This window comes from Astatotilapia calliptera, chromosome 1 (assembly GCF_964374335.1).
Source record: "Astatotilapia calliptera chromosome 1, fAstCal68.1, whole genome shotgun sequence".
NCBI lineage: Eukaryota > Metazoa > Chordata > Actinopteri > Cichliformes > Cichlidae > Astatotilapia > Astatotilapia calliptera.
In genome coordinates this window covers 37,233,102-37,250,753 of record NC_137422.1, presented here as the reverse complement: position 1 = coordinate 37,250,753, position 17,652 = coordinate 37,233,102, and the positions used below count along the sequence as shown (strand labels likewise).

Here is a 17,652-nt window from a genome sequence, read left to right as displayed (position 1 = left end):
GCCAAAATACCAGCTACTGTGTGTGCAAACCTGGTAAAGACCTATAGTAAACGTTTGACCTCTGTTATTGCCAACAAAGGTTATGTTACAAAGTATTGAGTTGTATTTTTGTTATTGACCAAATACTTATTTTCCACCCTGATTTACGAATAAATTCTTTACAAATCCTACCATGTGGATTCATGGATTTTTTTTTCACATTCTGTCTCTCACAGTTGAAGTGTACCTCTGGTGCAAATTACTGACCTCTGTCATCATTTTAGGTGGGGGACTTCGAAAACCATAACTTTGTGCTGAATATATGGACAGAATATATGTGCATTTTCCTGTATTTAGTTTAACACTTTTAATGTCCACATATTTTTACTACAGACTTAGTGGCACAGAAGAATGTAAATTCAGATACTGTAGCCTTTTGTCAGTTGACACTGCCTCTTTCTTTTTGACAGTGTCATTTACATATTGTCATGCCAACCTCAAAATAAGCTGTAAACGCAAACATTACAGCTGAATATGCTTATTCATTTGTTTTTTTTGCTGTTGTGGCTTCCTGTATTCTTTTCAGATGAAATCATTTGTACAGCAACTCAGCAACAGACGAAAGGTAGGCTATGCTTTTTTAATGATACACACATATACACACATGCACGAATAATGTTAATGTAAATAACTTAACCCATTTCATTATTATGTCTCATGAATTGTTTTAGAGACGTATATAATTTGAATGTAAAGCAGAGAGGTTTTGTTTGCTTGTTTATTTTTTAATCTAAATAAATCTTCTTAACCCTACAGGATGAAGTGGTTGATCTTATTTTGTCTGGTGTTTTTTGTGTATCTTGACGTTTCCTCTCAGAACTTTACAAACATTTCTGTAAAAGGTAAGTGAGATAATATACATTTTTAACTTTGTTTATATCACAGCAAAACATGTAATAGCCGCACTGGTCCACCGTCGGATGTCATGTTTTGCTTCTGCTAAGCATGAAATGGATACACGTTTAACAGGGTGATATTCTATTTCAAGTCAACATGAAAATAGTTATGGCAAAAATAGACATTGCTAACATTGCTAACATGTCTCTTTTAGCCATCCAGTGTAAATATTTCTGGTATAGAAGGAGCAAGGAATGAGCCTCATGCCTTTCTTGTTCACTAGTGACTTGATGCCTTTAAATATAGTATCTCCCCCTGCTAGTACTTAAGCAGGACTGTCTATTTCTTGCTTATGATAAACAAAGTAGGCCATCCACACTATTGACCAGCGTGTTTATTACCCGTTTATATGGGGTTGGTTTTGAATATGAACAATGAAAGATTTCCCACAGGGTAGAAATTTTATGCTTGTTAAAAATGTTAACAGATCAAGGTGCTATAAATACTGTAAAGACATCAAAATAGTCTACAGAACTCATATGTTCCATAACGTTGCAAGACTCCCCACCCTCAACTATACTCAATGCATAGCAGACCCTCATCCTTGGAGCTGCTTTAGCAAAATCAGATATTTCTCACCTGTGATAATTTATCGAGAAATTTAACAGACTTTATTGTTCATGTCTAAGTAAGACTGCCCTTCTTAAAGTAAGTGGGTTGCTGCAACTCACTTGCATTAAAAGCTACAGATACTGAAAGAGCACATCTCCAGGGCTCAAATATACAGCCAGCGCAAAAGAGCTGCTTTGATCTTATGTGGGCTGGACCAGTGAAAACCAGTGAAATTTAACTCGATAAGTTATTTACTTTAGTGTAGCATTAATGGCTATGGGGGGCATCCTAATCAGTAGAAAAAGATGTAAAAATTATGAAAATACAATTAAATGTCTGAAATTTCTCTTCTACTTAACATTTTCCAAAGCTATCCAGTGGGCTTTATTGGAGTCTTTGCAAGATTGATTTTGCCAGCTCTAGCAGCTGGAGTTAGTGATGTGTCTGGTTCCGCTGACAGGTATGCCAGCACAGTGAGTGTTGGGTGCAGACACTCGATCTGCAAGCCCAAGTATTATTGGGAATGATACTAAAACCCAAGTTGTTCCACGGAGTATGAATGCATGTGAAATGTTAAAAAGTGTAAAACAAAATGCTTGTAAGTAGCCCTTTGAGCTGAACTTTGGAATATTCTGGGGACTTGTGTGGTTCTTAACTTGTTAAAAGGGGTCTTAATATTTTTATTTCATTCTACTCTACAGCGAGCCCTGATGCTGAGAAATGTATGAACTATAAAGTCAACCTTTCAGGAACTGGAGGCTATGCAAACACTATCAAGTAAATATTTTCAGTCTTTTCACAGAAAAGATTTCTTTTCTTATTAATTCATAAGTAATTTGAAAAAAGCTGCATAGAAATGTGATTAAATTCTGATTTAAAGCTAAGTTACTCTATGTTATGGAATTAATGAAAGAGTATAAATCAAAATGGCACATGATCTTTTTTTTTTTGTCTTTTTCCACAAGGGACTTGGAGAACATAGAAAAGACTCTTGAGAACATAAATATAAATGCGACTATATCGATATCATTTGGAAATATTGTGGCTCTCCTGTTTATACCGACTGCTCCCTTCAAAAGCGTTACACTTCATGCCAGTGACAGCCAAGTAAGAAAAAGTCAAAATCTCATTGGCTTTTTTACTTACTTCCAGATTTCCAATAATATCAACATCACCACTGTGGTCTATGCAGAAATATCTCAGCAACATCTAAATAAAATAGCTCTAAATTATGTACAGCTATGCCTTAGCATTCAGCTTTTCACCACAAACAAGTAATATTATTTCCTTGTATTTGTCACAAATATTTTTTAAAAATATCTAAAACAGACATAAAGCTTCTCTTTCTGTTTGTTACAATATAATAGGCAGGCTTGAAGAATGTCTCCAATACGACAGTCAGTGTTGAACTCCCGGAAGAACTGAACCTTGGACCAACTAACATGATTGTGTTCTCCAACCTTAAGCTCCCTGAAACAAACAAGGTCAGAAACTACACTACTAGGTTCTCGAATGAGAGGTGAAACACACACACACACACACACACATATACACTGAACAAAAATATAAACGCAACACTTTTGTTTTTGCTCCCATTCCCCATGGGATGGACGTAGAGACCTAAAATTCATTCCAGATACACAATATAACCATCCCTCCCAAACAGTGGTCACAAATCAGTCCAAATGTGTGGTAGTGGGCACATCTGCTATATTGAGATAATCCATCCCACCTCACAGGTGTGCCACATCAGGATGCTGATCTGACATCATGAGTAGTGCACAGGTGTACCTCAGACTGCCCACAACAAAAGGCCACCCAGGAATGTGCAGTTTTGTCTCACAGCAAAATGCCACAGATGCCACAAGCAATGAGGGAGCGTGCAATTGGCATGCTGACAGCAGGAATGTCAACCAGATCCGTGCATTGAATGTTCATTTCTCAACCATAAGCCGTCTCCACAGGCGTTTCAGAGAATATGGCAGCACATCCAACTGGCCTCACAACCGCAGACCTCGTGTAACCACACCAGCCCAGGACCTCCACATCCAGCAGGTTCACCTCCAAGATCGTCTGAGACCAGCCACCCAGACAGCTGCTGGAACAATTGGTTTGCACAACCAAACAATTTCTGCACAAACTGTCAGAAACCGTCTGAGGGACGCTCAACTGCATGCCCGTCGTCCTCATCGGGGTCTTGACCTGACTCCAGCTCGTCGCCGTAACAGACTTGTGTGGGCAAATGCTCACATTCGATGGCGTCTGGCACGTTGGAGAGGTGTGCGCTTCACGGATGAATCATGGTTCACATTGTTCAGGGCAGATGGCAGCTGAGAATGTCCCAGTTCTTGCATGGCCAGCATACTCACCGGACATGTCACCCATTGAGCATGTTCGGGATGTGCTTGACCGGCATATACGACAGCGTGTACCAGTTCCCACGAATATCCAACAACCTCGCACAGCCATTGAAGTGGAGTGGACCAACATTCCACAGGCCACAATTGACAATCTGATAGACTCCATGCGACGATGTGTTGCACTGCATGAGGCAAATGGTGGTCACACCAGATACTGACCGGTTCTGGGTCCCCAGACCCCCAATAGCGCAAAAAACTGCACATTCCAGGGGGGCCTTTTGTTGTGGGCAGTCTGAGGTACACCTGTGCACTACTCATGATGTCAGATCAGCATCCTGATGTGGCACACCTGTGAGGTGGGATGGATTATCTCAATATAGCAGATGTGCCCACTACCACACATTTGGACTGATTTGTGACCACTGTTTGGGAGGGATGGTTATATTGTGTATCTGGAATGAATTTTAGGTCTCTACGTCCATCCCATGGGGAATGGGAGCAAAAACAAAAGTGTTGCGTTTATATTTTTGTTCAGTGTACATATATATATATATACACATGCATATATATATATATATATATATATATATATATATATATATATATATATATATATATATACACACGCATATATATATATATATATATATATATATATATATATATATATATATACACACGCATATATATATATATATATATATCGCGCCTTTTGAGTGAGGCGATGCTGAACGATAGGCTATAGGCTAAAAGCTAACTAGAACAACAATATGTCGCTCAAGTGGAACAGCGAAGTGCAATTACGAAAGCTAAGGGGATGTCACATGATTCGGAAGGCATTGTGGGCATTGTAGGCTCAGCCAATCAGAGCCAGTGGATTTCGTTACAAGGGCATTTTGCCGTACCACGGGCAGAAATATTGCTGTTCAGTGCCTTCGTAAATTGAATTTTTTGTTAAATGGGGTATTCGTAAATCGGGGTTCCACTGCATTTTTTTTACATGAATAATTGGTTAATTATCTTGTTAATAATTTTACCTCCTCACGACTCTGGATAGTGTAGCTCCATGTGAAAACTAAGGCCTCAAATCAGAAGTACCTGACTCCGTGGTATAATTCTCAAACGCGTACCCTAAAGCAGCTAACTCGTAAGCTGGAGAGAAAATGGCGTGTCACAAATTTAGAGGATCATCATGTAGCCTGGAGAAATAGTTTGCTGCTTTATAAGAAAGCCCTCCGCAAAGCCAGAACATCTTACTATTCGTCACTGATTGAAGAAAATAAGAACAACCCCAGGTTTCTCTTCAGCACTGAAGCCAGGCTGACAAAAAAGTCAGAGCTCTATTGAGCCAACAATCCCTTTAACGTTAACTAGTAATGACTTCATGAAAAATTACCAATAATCATCCCACAGCTGTAATATTATCTACAGCTACTTTCAGTACCATTGATATTAATTTGAAGTCTTTTTCTCCAATTGATCTTTCTGAGTTAACTTCAATAATTACTTCCTCCAAACCATCAACGTGTCTTTTAGACCCCATTCCTACAAAACTGCTCAAATAAGTCCTGCCATTAATTAATGCTTCAATCTTAAATATGATCAACCTATCTCTAATAATCGGCTATGTACCACTGGCCTTCAAGCTGGCTGTAGTTAAACCTTTACTCAAGCCAGGTAAAAGCCTGTAGGTATTACAGGTACTGCGCTGCAGTGGTTTTTATCATATCTATCTAATAGACTCCAGTTTGTACATGTAAATGGAGAGTCCTCTTCACACACTGAGGTTAATTATGGAGTTCCACAGGGTTCAGTGCTAGGACCAATTCTGTTTACATTATACATGCTTCCCTTAGGCAGTATCATTAGAAGACATAGCATAAATTTTCACTGCTACGCTGATGACACCCAACACTATCTGTCCATGAAGGAAGTTAACACACACCAATTAGTTCAACTGCAGGAATGTGTTAAAGACATAAAGAGCTGGATGGCCGCTAACTTTCTGCTTCTTAACTCAGATAAAACTGAGGTTATTGTACTCGGCCCTGAAAAGCTTAGAAACATGGTATCTAACCAGATTCTTACTCTGGATGGCATTACATTGGCCTCCAGTAACACTGTGAGGAACCTTGGAGTCATTTTTCTACCACAACATGTCCTTCAACACACATATTAAACAAATATGTAAGACTGCTTTCTTCCATTTGTGCAACATCTCTAAAATTAGAAATACCCTGTCTCAGAGTGACGCTGAAAAACTAGTTCATGCATTTATTACTTCCAGGCTGGACGACTGTAATTCATTTTTATCAGGATGCTCAAAACCTTGCTAAAAAGCCTTCAGTTAATCCAAAATGCTGCAGCAAGAGTCCTGACAGGGACTAGAAAGAGAGAGCATATTTCTCCTGTTTTGGCTTCCCTTCATTGACTTCCTGTTAAATCCAGAATTGAATTCAAAATCCTGCTCCTCACATACAAGGTCTTAAATAATCAGGCCCCATCATATCTTAATGACCTTGTAGTACCATAGCACTTGTTCCTAGAGTATTTAAAAGTAGAATGGAAGGCAGAGCCTTCAGTTTTCAGGCCCCTCTTCTGTGGAACCAGCTTCCAGTTTGGATTCAGGAGACAGACACTATCTCTACTTTCAAGACTAGGCTTCAAACTTTCCTTTTTGCTAAAGCATATAGTTAGGGCTGGACCAGGTGACCCTGAATCCTCCCTTAGTTGTGCTGCAATAGACATAGGCTGCCGGGGGATTCCCATGATGCATTGAGTTTTTCCTTTCCAGTCACCTTTCTCACTCACAATGTGTTAATAGACCTCTCTGCATTGAATCATACCTGTTATTAATATCTGGCTCTCTTCTACAGCATGTCTTTCATCCTTTCTAAAGCATGTCTTTCATCCTGTCTTCCTGTACAATATAAAGCGCCTTGAGGTGAATGTTGTTGTGATTTGGCGCTATATAAATAAAATTGAATTTAATTGAGTTAAAAAGCTAAAAGTGCACGGATTGATTCTTAAAAAAATAAGATAAAATGTTCAGAACAGTAAAAGTTGGTCACCATGTTCATATATTATGCAGACCAAAATGTTTTAGAAAGAGGAAGGGGTACTCAACCACAGTGTTCTGTAAGTAGTTTGCCGTTTGCAAAATGTAAATCAAAAATGTAAATAATACAGATTTAGAGATAACCAGGCAGGTACATCAGGAAATAATGTTTTTACTAAGATGTAAATGACTTTCACTACGCATTAACTGTCTCACTGGGTTGCTTTTTTTCCTTTCAGACAGTCAGGACAGTGAGAAAATATTACATAAATTGTATTGGAGAAACAGTCAAACCAACTGACCAACGTTTTGCATTGTAGAGTGATCCTGGAGCCTTATTTGAAGTTTATGATAGACGAATGATAATCCTGAGTGTGAAGGGCAAGAACATATCGGGACTTCGGCAACCTGTCAACATCACCATGAAATTTAACCAGAATATAATTGTAATTACAATCTAATTGTTTATTCCACTATTTTTCTCAATAGTTTTATATCATTGTTATTTAACACAACACAAAATAACTGTGTATTTTGATGTATTAAAGATTACTGTAAAAATGTAGTATTTTAGAGAGAGTAATAATATTTAATCTAGTTAATATTTAGTTACATGTAAAAGTAGAAGTGTAGATTTTATCAGTAAACATAAGTAGAAATATATAGATGTATAATATTAACCAGATATAAACATACATTTTGTTTGTTTGTTTGTTTGTTTCTTTTTGTCTTAGCAAACCCAGAGACCCTCCTGTCATTTCTTAAATTTTTCAACAAACAGTGAGTAACCAAGCATGACATTTCTCTGGTTTCACTCACCATTATAGATTTCTGAATGAGCTGATGTAATTGAAATGTGGCAGCATCTCATTCATCTCTTTGACTTTGACTTCAGATTTTAGTACAGATGGATGCCACACCATTTGGACACATGATCAGAGTAATGTCACATGTTCCTGTGACCATTTCACATACTTCGGTGTGCTCATGGTAGGATTGTTTGTTTGTTTGTGTTTCAGTATACAAAATGTCATGCCATATCTTGAGAACTAAGGAACCTTTCTTCAACAAAATACAGTCATAAAATTGCACAAAGAAGTTAATCCATCTCTTCATTTGCCATCTGCATCTTGGATTTCTATAAAATTTTCCATCCAATTTGCTCTAAAGGTGGCAGATCCATTTCTGGATGTAGTATGTGTAGTGTCATATTTGAGATCTATTGCTAAATTCAGCCCTGTGTTCTTTATAAACAGTGTTGGGACTAACGCGTTATTAAGTAACGCGTTACAGTAACTACGTTATTATTGTTGTAACAAGCACAGTAACTAGTTATTATGCCAAAATCAGGAACGCGTTAATCGTTACTGGGATTTAGATCGTTATTTGTTACTACGTGTGGTGGCATCGCGGAGCTTCCACAGATTCAGTAATATTAGCAAGGTGGCAGCCAGCTGGTGGATGAGGGAAAGGGGACGCAGGAGGAAGAGAGAGCCAAGGCGGCCGCCGGTCTGAGTGTCAGGTGAGCTGAACTTCAGGTAAGAAGTTATGACCTGCAGTCTATCTGGGTCAGATATAAACCAAGTTTAAGGGTAGTTTATTTTCATTATGCTGACTTTTTCATCCTCAGTACTAGGACGAGGAGTTTCTATACAGCTGGGCGGCATGCTATGATGTTACTGAGCTGAAAAGGAACACAGTTTGTCCTGGACTTCAGCTACAATGAAAAAGACACAAAGCTGAATTTATTCTGTGTCTTTGCTGCACAGCTGCCTCTTCTCTCATTCTCTCCCTCCCTCTCCTGTTCAATCATGAAACTGATCAATGATCAGCTGATCGGCTTTTCTCTCTTGTTTATTTATCATCCACTTTGCGCCAGAAAGAGGAAACCACCGGATGTCGCGTTAAACAACAGCAGCATGTTTAAGCTTGGTCAGCTCTTGTTAGAATTTATTTAATATTAATTTCTAGTATCAGCTGATGTTTGCTGGAGCCACAGCTGTAAAAGCTGCTGGTCATGATATCGGTTTGGATATGTGGTGAGAGGGAAACATGAAGATGAAAGCATATCCTCGTGTTGGTGTTGTTCCCAGATCATCATACTAAATGTTGTACCAGGATCAACATTGCAAGTGACCAATCAGAATGTTGTGACGTCATACTTTTGCGACTTCGGGAAAAACCGGCGTAAAACAAAAAACTGTAGCTGCGAGACACCGCCTCTGTCCGCCGATCAACGGACCCTGACCCTAACCCTAACCTTAACCCTTTAATAAACAGTAAGCAGAATTGATATTGTCCTTGCAACATTGGAATTTCATAAATGCACGAATGGCTTGGCGCGCAAAAGAATAACATCACAACAATGTGATTGGTCACTTGCAATGTTGAACCTGGAACAACATTTTCATGATGGTCTGGGAACAACACCAACACGAGGATATCAGATCATCCAAGATGAAACCAGGAGATGTCCTTACTGAATCATCAGAGCTGAACAGGTGAGGGAGAAACAGGCTTACCTTATAGGTGACAAGAATGAGTTGAAGGGAAGTTTTGAACTGTTTCTGAGAGACAAATAACACCAGGATCATTTTCTATGTAGCTGACAGCTGGTAACTGTGCAGGGGCGGGTCTAGCAGAGTTTTGCCAGGGGGGCCAGGTAGGGCATTAACGGGGGGGGGGCACAAAGAAATACCTTTCTTTCTTATTCTCATTTAAAATGTCTCGCTTTTAAAAAATAATTATCTGAATATTACAACAAATGATTGATAGATTGATACATATATACCATGAAAACAGTGTACATCACTGTCACAACAGAGTTTGCTTTCATTCAAAGGCTTTATGGTTTTTCCTATAATGGTGGGCCGGTCTCTAGTCAAAACGCCCGCTCTTTTGTCCCATCAATTTTTTTTTTTTTTTTTTTTTGCTGGGAGTGTTAGAGCCCTATTAGTTAGGTTGTTTATTCTTTAAAATACCAGAATAGGGAGGATTGAGTAGGATTAAGTTTATTAGATTGATCAGTATTGCTGAACTATGAAATATGTTGGGTGCAGTGCATTTTTTGCTTACAGGTATAACAGAATAGCTTTAGTGTTTTTTTTAACTTGAGTATGAACTTATACAAAAAGCAGCAAGATATTAAAAAAATATTTTTTATTGATTAAAAAACACACTATATCGGATTCATATCGGTATCGGCAGATATCCAAATTTATGATATTGGTATCGGACATGAAAAAGTGGTATCGTGCCATCTCTAATAGAAATACACCATTATACACAAATCCTCTCTTGTTAAGCAAAAGACTGTAATTAACCTCCACAGCATACTTCTACCACTAGATGGCAGAAATGGCACAAAAAAACAAAGACAGAAAAAACAGAGTAATTGTAAAGTTCCATGCAAATTATTTAGAGATAGTAAAGGTAAACATCTGGTGAATTAAAAACTGTTAAATGTCATCTTAAAAAAATGTACCATGAAGTTGAGGATTTGTATATCTTGTATATACAGGATGAGTAAAACTTAAAATATATCCGTCCTGCTAATAATGTGACAAGATAGCATGAATATGTATTTCTCTACAGGTTTCTGCTTCGTCTGGGGGGGATGCTGTTCTTTCAAAAAAAGACATGGAAATACTATCATACATTACAATAATTGGCTGTAGCTTTTCTCTTGTTGCCCTGGTCATCACCGTTTTACTTTTCATCACAAACAGGTAATTTATTCTTTTCTGGTTGTATTTTCCAAACTCTAATTATTTTTTCCCTTTTCAGGATCTGAAATGAGTAAATTCCACCTTGTATTTATTATTATTTACTATATATTTACTTCCATTTTCTGGCACATTTGTGCACCAATGTGTTTCTTTTTTTGCTCTTTCCCATTTTTTTTTCCTTTTTTGTCAATTTTTTCCCCACCATCTGTGTTTTGCAAAGGTCATCTTTTTTCATTCTTTTGTAAATAATATAAAGTTAAGATATGACCGATAGAAAGTTATTTACAACAAATCCCTTCTTCTCTGTCCAACAGGACACTCAGAGAAGATCTTTCTATGAACATCCACATCAATCTCGTCATCGCCCTGATCCTCCTCAACCTGCACTTCCTGCCCAGTCAGGCAGTGGCAGCACACCCCTCCACTTGGCTCTGTTTCTACATGGCTCTTGCCCTTCACTACTCCCTGTTGGCCACTTTCACCTGGATGGCCTTGGAGGGGTTCCACCTCTACCTTCTCCTAGTTAAAATCTTCAACATTTCTGTCAGCAGATACATTTTCAAACTCAGTGTGGTGGGATGGGGTAAGTGGAATCCTTCAAACAGGAAGCGGTGGTTATTAGCAGTGTTGGGCAAGTTACTTTGAAAAAGTAATTAATTATAGTTACTAGTTACTTCTTCAAAAATGTAACTGACTCAGTTACTGAGTTACAAGATCCTAAAAGTAATTAATTACATGAAAAGTAACTATTAAGTCACTTTAAAAAAAGGTTTAACCCTCTGGGGTCCAGGGTATAATTGGCCATTTTAAACCACTTTTGATTTTACCTCTACATTTAACCTTTAAAAACGATTTACTTTACTTTGTCTGGTATCATTCTTTTCAGCACAACCTCACGTCTGAATTTACAGTTGTGTTTTCATTTTGACATTCTGTATTAACACAGTTGATCTAAAATCAGACAAAAAAACCATAAAATCTGAGTAGAAAGTTATATTTTTTACTGCAGCAACCACAGACATGTTTAATGAATCATGTTTCAGAACTTTAAATGCAAATATAAATGATCAATTTTAAAATCCTATGCACAAGTTTTGCCAACAACAAAGTTATCTGCTGCAATTTACCTTTTACCCTCTTTTAAAAAAAACAAAAAACAAAAACATTTCAAACTGTTGACATAACAATCAGCTGTTCTGCATTAAATAAGATTCCACACAAATTATTTGTGCCACTCCAAAAAATAATTTCTCTCCACTATAAAGGAGAACATTACAGCCTGATACCTGCAGGTCTGACAGCAGCAGGTGTATCACTCCTTTTTTTACCTGGCGCCTCATTGTTCTGACACACAACACAAAACTATCTACAACACTACACACTAACTACACAAGACAACACATTAACTACACACTCCAAACATGCTGAAGGTCACAAATCTCTCACATCTCAAAACTCGCTCTCTCTCGTTTTCTGCTGTTTCTCTCTCGCTCTTTCTCACGGTCACTCCTTAAACTTCCCCCTCTTCCTAAACAACCAAATGTCATGTTGCCATATCATTTTTGATTGGTCGACATGGTGCATTTTTTCACCAACTGTTTTCTGTTTTATTTTTTGGTCATAAGCAGAGAGTGCTTGCTAGCGCTGTCCTTAGACAGTAAACGTGACGAAACTATTGAGGAAAAAACGCCGCGTATATATTGATTATCATGACTCTGGTTTTACGTGGCCTATCAACACAACTGGTATATATCACCTTGTTGCTTTGTCATCTTGAAGTGGTCATATGATTAGCTTACCACAATTACTTTATTCCTCCTTAGTCAAACAGCAGCACTCATGCGAAAGTTTGCCCCCTTATAGAATAGAATAGAATAGAATAGAATTCAACTTTATTGTCATTGCACATGCACAGGTACAGGGCAACGAAATGCAGTTTGCATGCATCCAGAAGTGCTTTAGCCATGATATAGATATATTACAATATATGTAAGCTCCAGGTGTTGTGCCAAAAAGTGATTGTGATTGCCATCCGCCGGAGCGCGCACAGCTGCTGAAAGCTGTAGTGCCCAGATTACTTATGTGCATTAAGCTGAACACAGCTTCAGCTGTCTGTTTGTTGAAAAATAGTAACGCAACAGCACAGCATTTTCTTGTTAGTAACCGTAACTGCGTTGTAACGATAGAAATAGTAATCAGTAATTAGATTACTTGTAACTTAAAAACGTAACGCCGTTAGTAACGCCGTTACTTGTGATGCCATTATTCGCATCACTGGTTATTAGTCAGCAAACTTCAGAGTGACTAATCAATTCTTGTGTTTCAGGTGTTCCTGCAGTGATTGTGTCAGTGGTGGTGATCATAGACAGAAGCTTTTATGGCCATGTCCTTCTAGACAAGTCAAACCATGATGACACTAAAATGTAAGGAAAACCTTTTAAAGGGTATGAAATTAGGAATTATAATTAATGTTGACTTATTAACTGTTTTGGATGTGTATTAGAAATTCAATATATATTTCAATGTTTTAAATTGTCTTGTACAGCACTTTGCTCAACACTCCTGTTGTAATTAAATGTGCTATATAAATAAATAAACTATAAATTAACAAGTGGAAAAAAATATTAAGCAATGCTGAGACACTCAGTCATCTATATACACTCAACAAAAATATAAACGGGTAAGATGAAATCACTGTCTATTTCCTTTCTTTGTAGATGCTATATATCTAATGAAATAGTGAAGGTGGTCACTACCACTGGACTGTTCACCATGGTGTTCCTCTTTAACATGACCATGTTTATGGTGACAGTCAAGCGTGTTTTGAATGTTGGGTATAACAAAGAGGTATGAGTTATTCTTGCAATCTTTTTTAAATGAACATTAACCATTGATATTTCCAATAATTAGACACTGAAGAACAGCTTTTGTTCATACACAATTCAAGGCCTCTGTTAGCTTCAGATTGTCAATAACCTGCTGTGTCATATGTCATTGTGTATTTGACAAATTAGTTTGGGCAGCTTCACCATAAACAGGTCAGGAAAGCAATTTGCGCCCTGCTGGGTGTCAGCGTTCTGCTCGGGATTACTTGGGGCCTGGTTTTCTTCTCATTTGGTTACCTGACCACTGTTGCCCTCTACCTCTTCTGTGTTCTGAACTCCCTGCAAGGTCAGTATAGTTTGCTCCTATTCATTTATCTCACTTCTTTAACGACTTCGGTCACTGTGAGTGCTGAAGCTGGCATTTTAAAAACATGCATATGCAGCGCCAGGGTAACAATGCATTAAACAACAGCCATTTGGCTGCTGTTTATGCTATATATGGTATTTTTTACAAAATCATATGTTGGGGTCTTATTTTAGGTTTATGAAACCTGTTTATGCTCATAAACAGTTAATAATAGGAACGTAAACTTTTTTATAGGCCAGTTTGGGAATGTTACAGTGTTGGGATTGAATGAGTGATGCATAATATTAATATACATCCTTATACTTGGAGCAGATTTTTGACATTACTGTTATATACTCTGTATGAAACAGTAATGTCTGAAAGAGTTGAATATCAGTTTCGTTTGCATGATTTGTACTTCTTGTACACAGCCTAAACCTATTTCACCGTTTCTCCCCCTGTATGCTGTGCAGGGTTCTTCATCTTCCTGTGGTTTGTGAAGTCACTGAGAAAGGGTAAAAGCTCTGCCCCTAAGATAAGCAGTGAAGCAACTTCCCCCAACAGAAAGCTTAACAAAAACTAACAGCTCAGGAACTGAGTTGTTGGAATTTTTGTCTGATATTATTATTTCTGCTTTAGGTTGTTTACAGCGACTGATTTTTTAATTATTTAAATGAATGTGATATTTGTGAAATTTTTAAAGGCACTATTTAAATGTTATGTTTGATGCTTTGTGATTGTAACAGACTCTACATCCAGTGTAAAATAGGGCACTTCTGGGAGTGAAAGTTATAAATGCTGATATGATGCATCTTCATTCATTTTGTGTGTGAACCAACTGCCATTGGTTTCAGTAGCCTGAGTAATTTTGATATTGTCATGCAGATTACACCATCACTGTTGTGTTTTGCTGTATACTTATATCCTATTTCATGTGATATTTGAAATATCTTTCCTATATCTTCTTATCACATATATAAAATAAAATATATGAATCCTTTCAATAAAATCATGTATATTTGAACCTCTATTTGCACACATTGTGAGTTGCATACATTCACATTTCACTAGAATCTGTGTTTATGAATGCAGACATATTGCTGCCTGATGTTTTGAACTATTGAACATGTAAAATTAACATTTCCAACTGCAGCTATAAAGACAGAACCTTCTTTAACAGGCTGAAATTTAAATATGAGTGTTATGTAAGTGGCTAAAGTAATTAGCTTTTATCAAAAGATAGTCCAAGTTTAAACTATACTCTTTCTGTACACATCGGTGTTTCTGCCTCAGGTCATTGGTGTAGTTGATGATAGGGAGTTGGTTTAACCACATTCAGGTCTCTAAAAGCATCACTTACTCTAAAATTGTCCGGACATTAAACTCAGCCTACGGTAACCAGATGCCAAGAAATAAAGCTCCTACAATAATACAGTAAACAGAGAAAAGCCCAACAATCATATGACACCCTATGAGCATAATAACTAATGATTAAATGCAGAGACGTGTATAAACACGTAGTGAATGAAAAGGGTGGCTGAAGAAAAACTCACTCACTGATGTGCTGTTTGAGAGAGTCAAGATATTTAACAGTAACAGCTTTGAAAGTTATAACACATGGTGACACAAGATATATGTCAAGCTTTTATAAACACTGGAATAAGTGTCTATATGACTACCGCCCAGTAGCCCTCACCCCCATCATCACAAAGTGCTGCTAGTCCTAGCACACTTCAAATCCTGTCTCCCACCCCACCGTGGACCCCCACCAATTTGCATACTGTCAGAACAGGAACTCAGAGGATGCAGTCTCCATCGCACTGCACTCTGTCCTATCACACCTGGACAACAACAACACCTACGCCAGAATGCTGTTTATAGACTTCAGTTCAGCATTCAATACAATCCTCCCCTCACAACTCATCAGGAAACTGACAGACCTGGGCATCAGTTCCCTCATGTGCAAATGGTTACTGGACTTCCTGACCAACTGCCCCCAACATATCCAGCTGGATAACTGCTGCTCATCTACAATCACAATGAACACCACAAGGCTGTGTGATAAGATAAGATAAGATAAGATAGAACTTTATTAATCCCTCGGGTGGGTTCCTCTGGGAAATTCGATTTCCAAAAAAGCACAGCACCGACAGAAGTTACAGAGTTATACACACACACATATATATAAATACAGAGACAATATAAATAAAATATACGAAGGGGATAAATAGAATAAATAGGAATAAAAAATAAAAATACAAGTGAATTGCACATTTCAAGTATTGAGTCTATTGCACTGTTGACTATTTACAAAAGTATTGCACAAGGTATTGTACAGTGAGGTGAAGAGGCACTACAGCTTAGTTGTTCCCCCCTCCTTTGTCCTCCTGTTTCCCCTCCCTCTCCCCTCCAGAGAGGAGTTAAACAGTCTGATGGCGTGTGGGACAAAGGAGTTTTTAAGTCTGTTAGTTCTTGTCTTTGGGAGAAGCAACCTGTCACTGAACAGACTCTTCTGGCTGTTAATGGCCGTGTGCAGAGGATGCCTGGCATTGTCCATAATGTCCATCAGTTTCTTTAATGTCCTTTTCTCTGCCACTGTCACCAGAGTGTCCAGCTTCATGCCGACCACAGAGCTAGCCCTCCTGATCAGTTTCTCCAGCCTGGATGAGTCCTTCTTTGCTGTGCTGCTCCCCCAGCACACCACAGCATAGAAAAGTACTCCAGCAACCACCGACTGGTAAAACATCCTCAGGAGCTTCCTGCAGATGTTAAAAGACCTCAGCCTCCTGAGGAAGTACAGTCGGCTTTGGGCTTTTTTATACAGGTGCTCTGTGTTGCATGACCAGTCCAGTTTATTGTCCACCCACAGCCCGAGGTACTTGTACTTGTTGACCACCTCCACCTCCTCCCCCTCTATCTGAACCGGCAGTGGACCTGCTCTAGACCTCCCGAAGTCCACAACCAGTTCCTTAGTCTTTGAGGTGTTGAGTTGCAGGTGGTTTGTGTGACTCCATGCGACAAAGTTCCTCACCAGACTTCTGTACTCCTCTTCCTGATCATCCCAGATACACCCCATGATGGCTGTGTCGTCTGCAAACTTCTGAATGTGGCATAATTCAGAGTTGTAGCAGAAGTCAGAGGTGTACAGGGTGAAGAGAAGAGGGGACAGCACAGTTCCCTGTGGTGCTCCTGTGCTGCTGACCACTGTGTCAGACGTGATGTCCTTCAGCCTGACGTACTGTGGTCTGTCGGTGAGGTAGTCGGAGATCCAAGCCACCAGGCAGGGGTCCACCTCCATCCTGTTCAGTTTTTCCTGAAGCATACAGGGCCGGATGGTATTAAAGGCACTGGAAAAGTCAAGAAACAGGATCCTGACCGTGCCTTTTCCCCCATCCAGGTGTGAGTGGGCTCTGTGTAGGAGGTACAGGATGGCATCCTCCACTCCGACACCTGCCTTGTATGCAAACTGTAGTGGGTCCTGGGCATGTTGTACCTGTGGTCGGAGGAGGTTGAGGAAGAGCCGCTCTAGAGTCTTCATAAGATGTGACGTCAGTGCCACCGGTCGGAAGTCATTCAGCTCATTGGGCCGGTTCTTTTTGGGGACCGGGACGATGCAGGATGTCTTCCATAGGGCGGGCACTCTCCCCAGTCGCAGACTGAGGTTGAAGACTCGTTGTAGCGGCTCCCCAAGTTCAGCAGCACACGCCTTTAGCATCCTAGGACACCCCTTGTCTGGGCCTGCTGCCTTTCTGGGGCGAAGCTTCCTCAGTTGTCTCCTGACCTGATCCACTGTGACACTGGGAGATGTTTGGGAAGAGGGGAGGGGGGGAGATGTCTTGCTGCTGAG

The 17,652-nt window shown here is 39.1% G+C and overlaps 1 protein-coding gene across 2 annotated transcripts; it reads left to right on the top strand.

Moving 5' to 3' along the window:
- The first annotated feature begins 557 nt into the window (after positions 1-557).
- Positions 558-14,833, top strand: LOC113024927 (adhesion G-protein coupled receptor G1-like). Of its 2 annotated transcripts, XM_026172256.2 has the most exons (14): positions 558-604; positions 796-881; positions 2,190-2,265; positions 2,454-2,595; positions 2,856-2,972; positions 7,227-7,352; positions 7,641-7,686; positions 7,802-7,896; positions 10,501-10,634; positions 10,949-11,217; positions 12,961-13,057; positions 13,352-13,481; positions 13,649-13,805; positions 14,279-14,833. In XM_026172256.2, exons 2-14 carry the CDS (start codon positions 797-799, stop codon positions 14,386-14,388), a joined length of 1,584 nt encoding a protein of 527 aa, XP_026028041.2. In that variant the 5' UTR covers positions 558-604; position 796; the 3' UTR covers positions 14,389-14,833. The 2 variants fall into 2 exon arrangements, with proteins under 2 accessions (XP_026028041.2, XP_080156633.1); XM_080300507.1 differs by lacking the exon at positions 7,227-7,352.
- Positions 14,834-17,652: the final 2,819 nt, after the last annotated feature.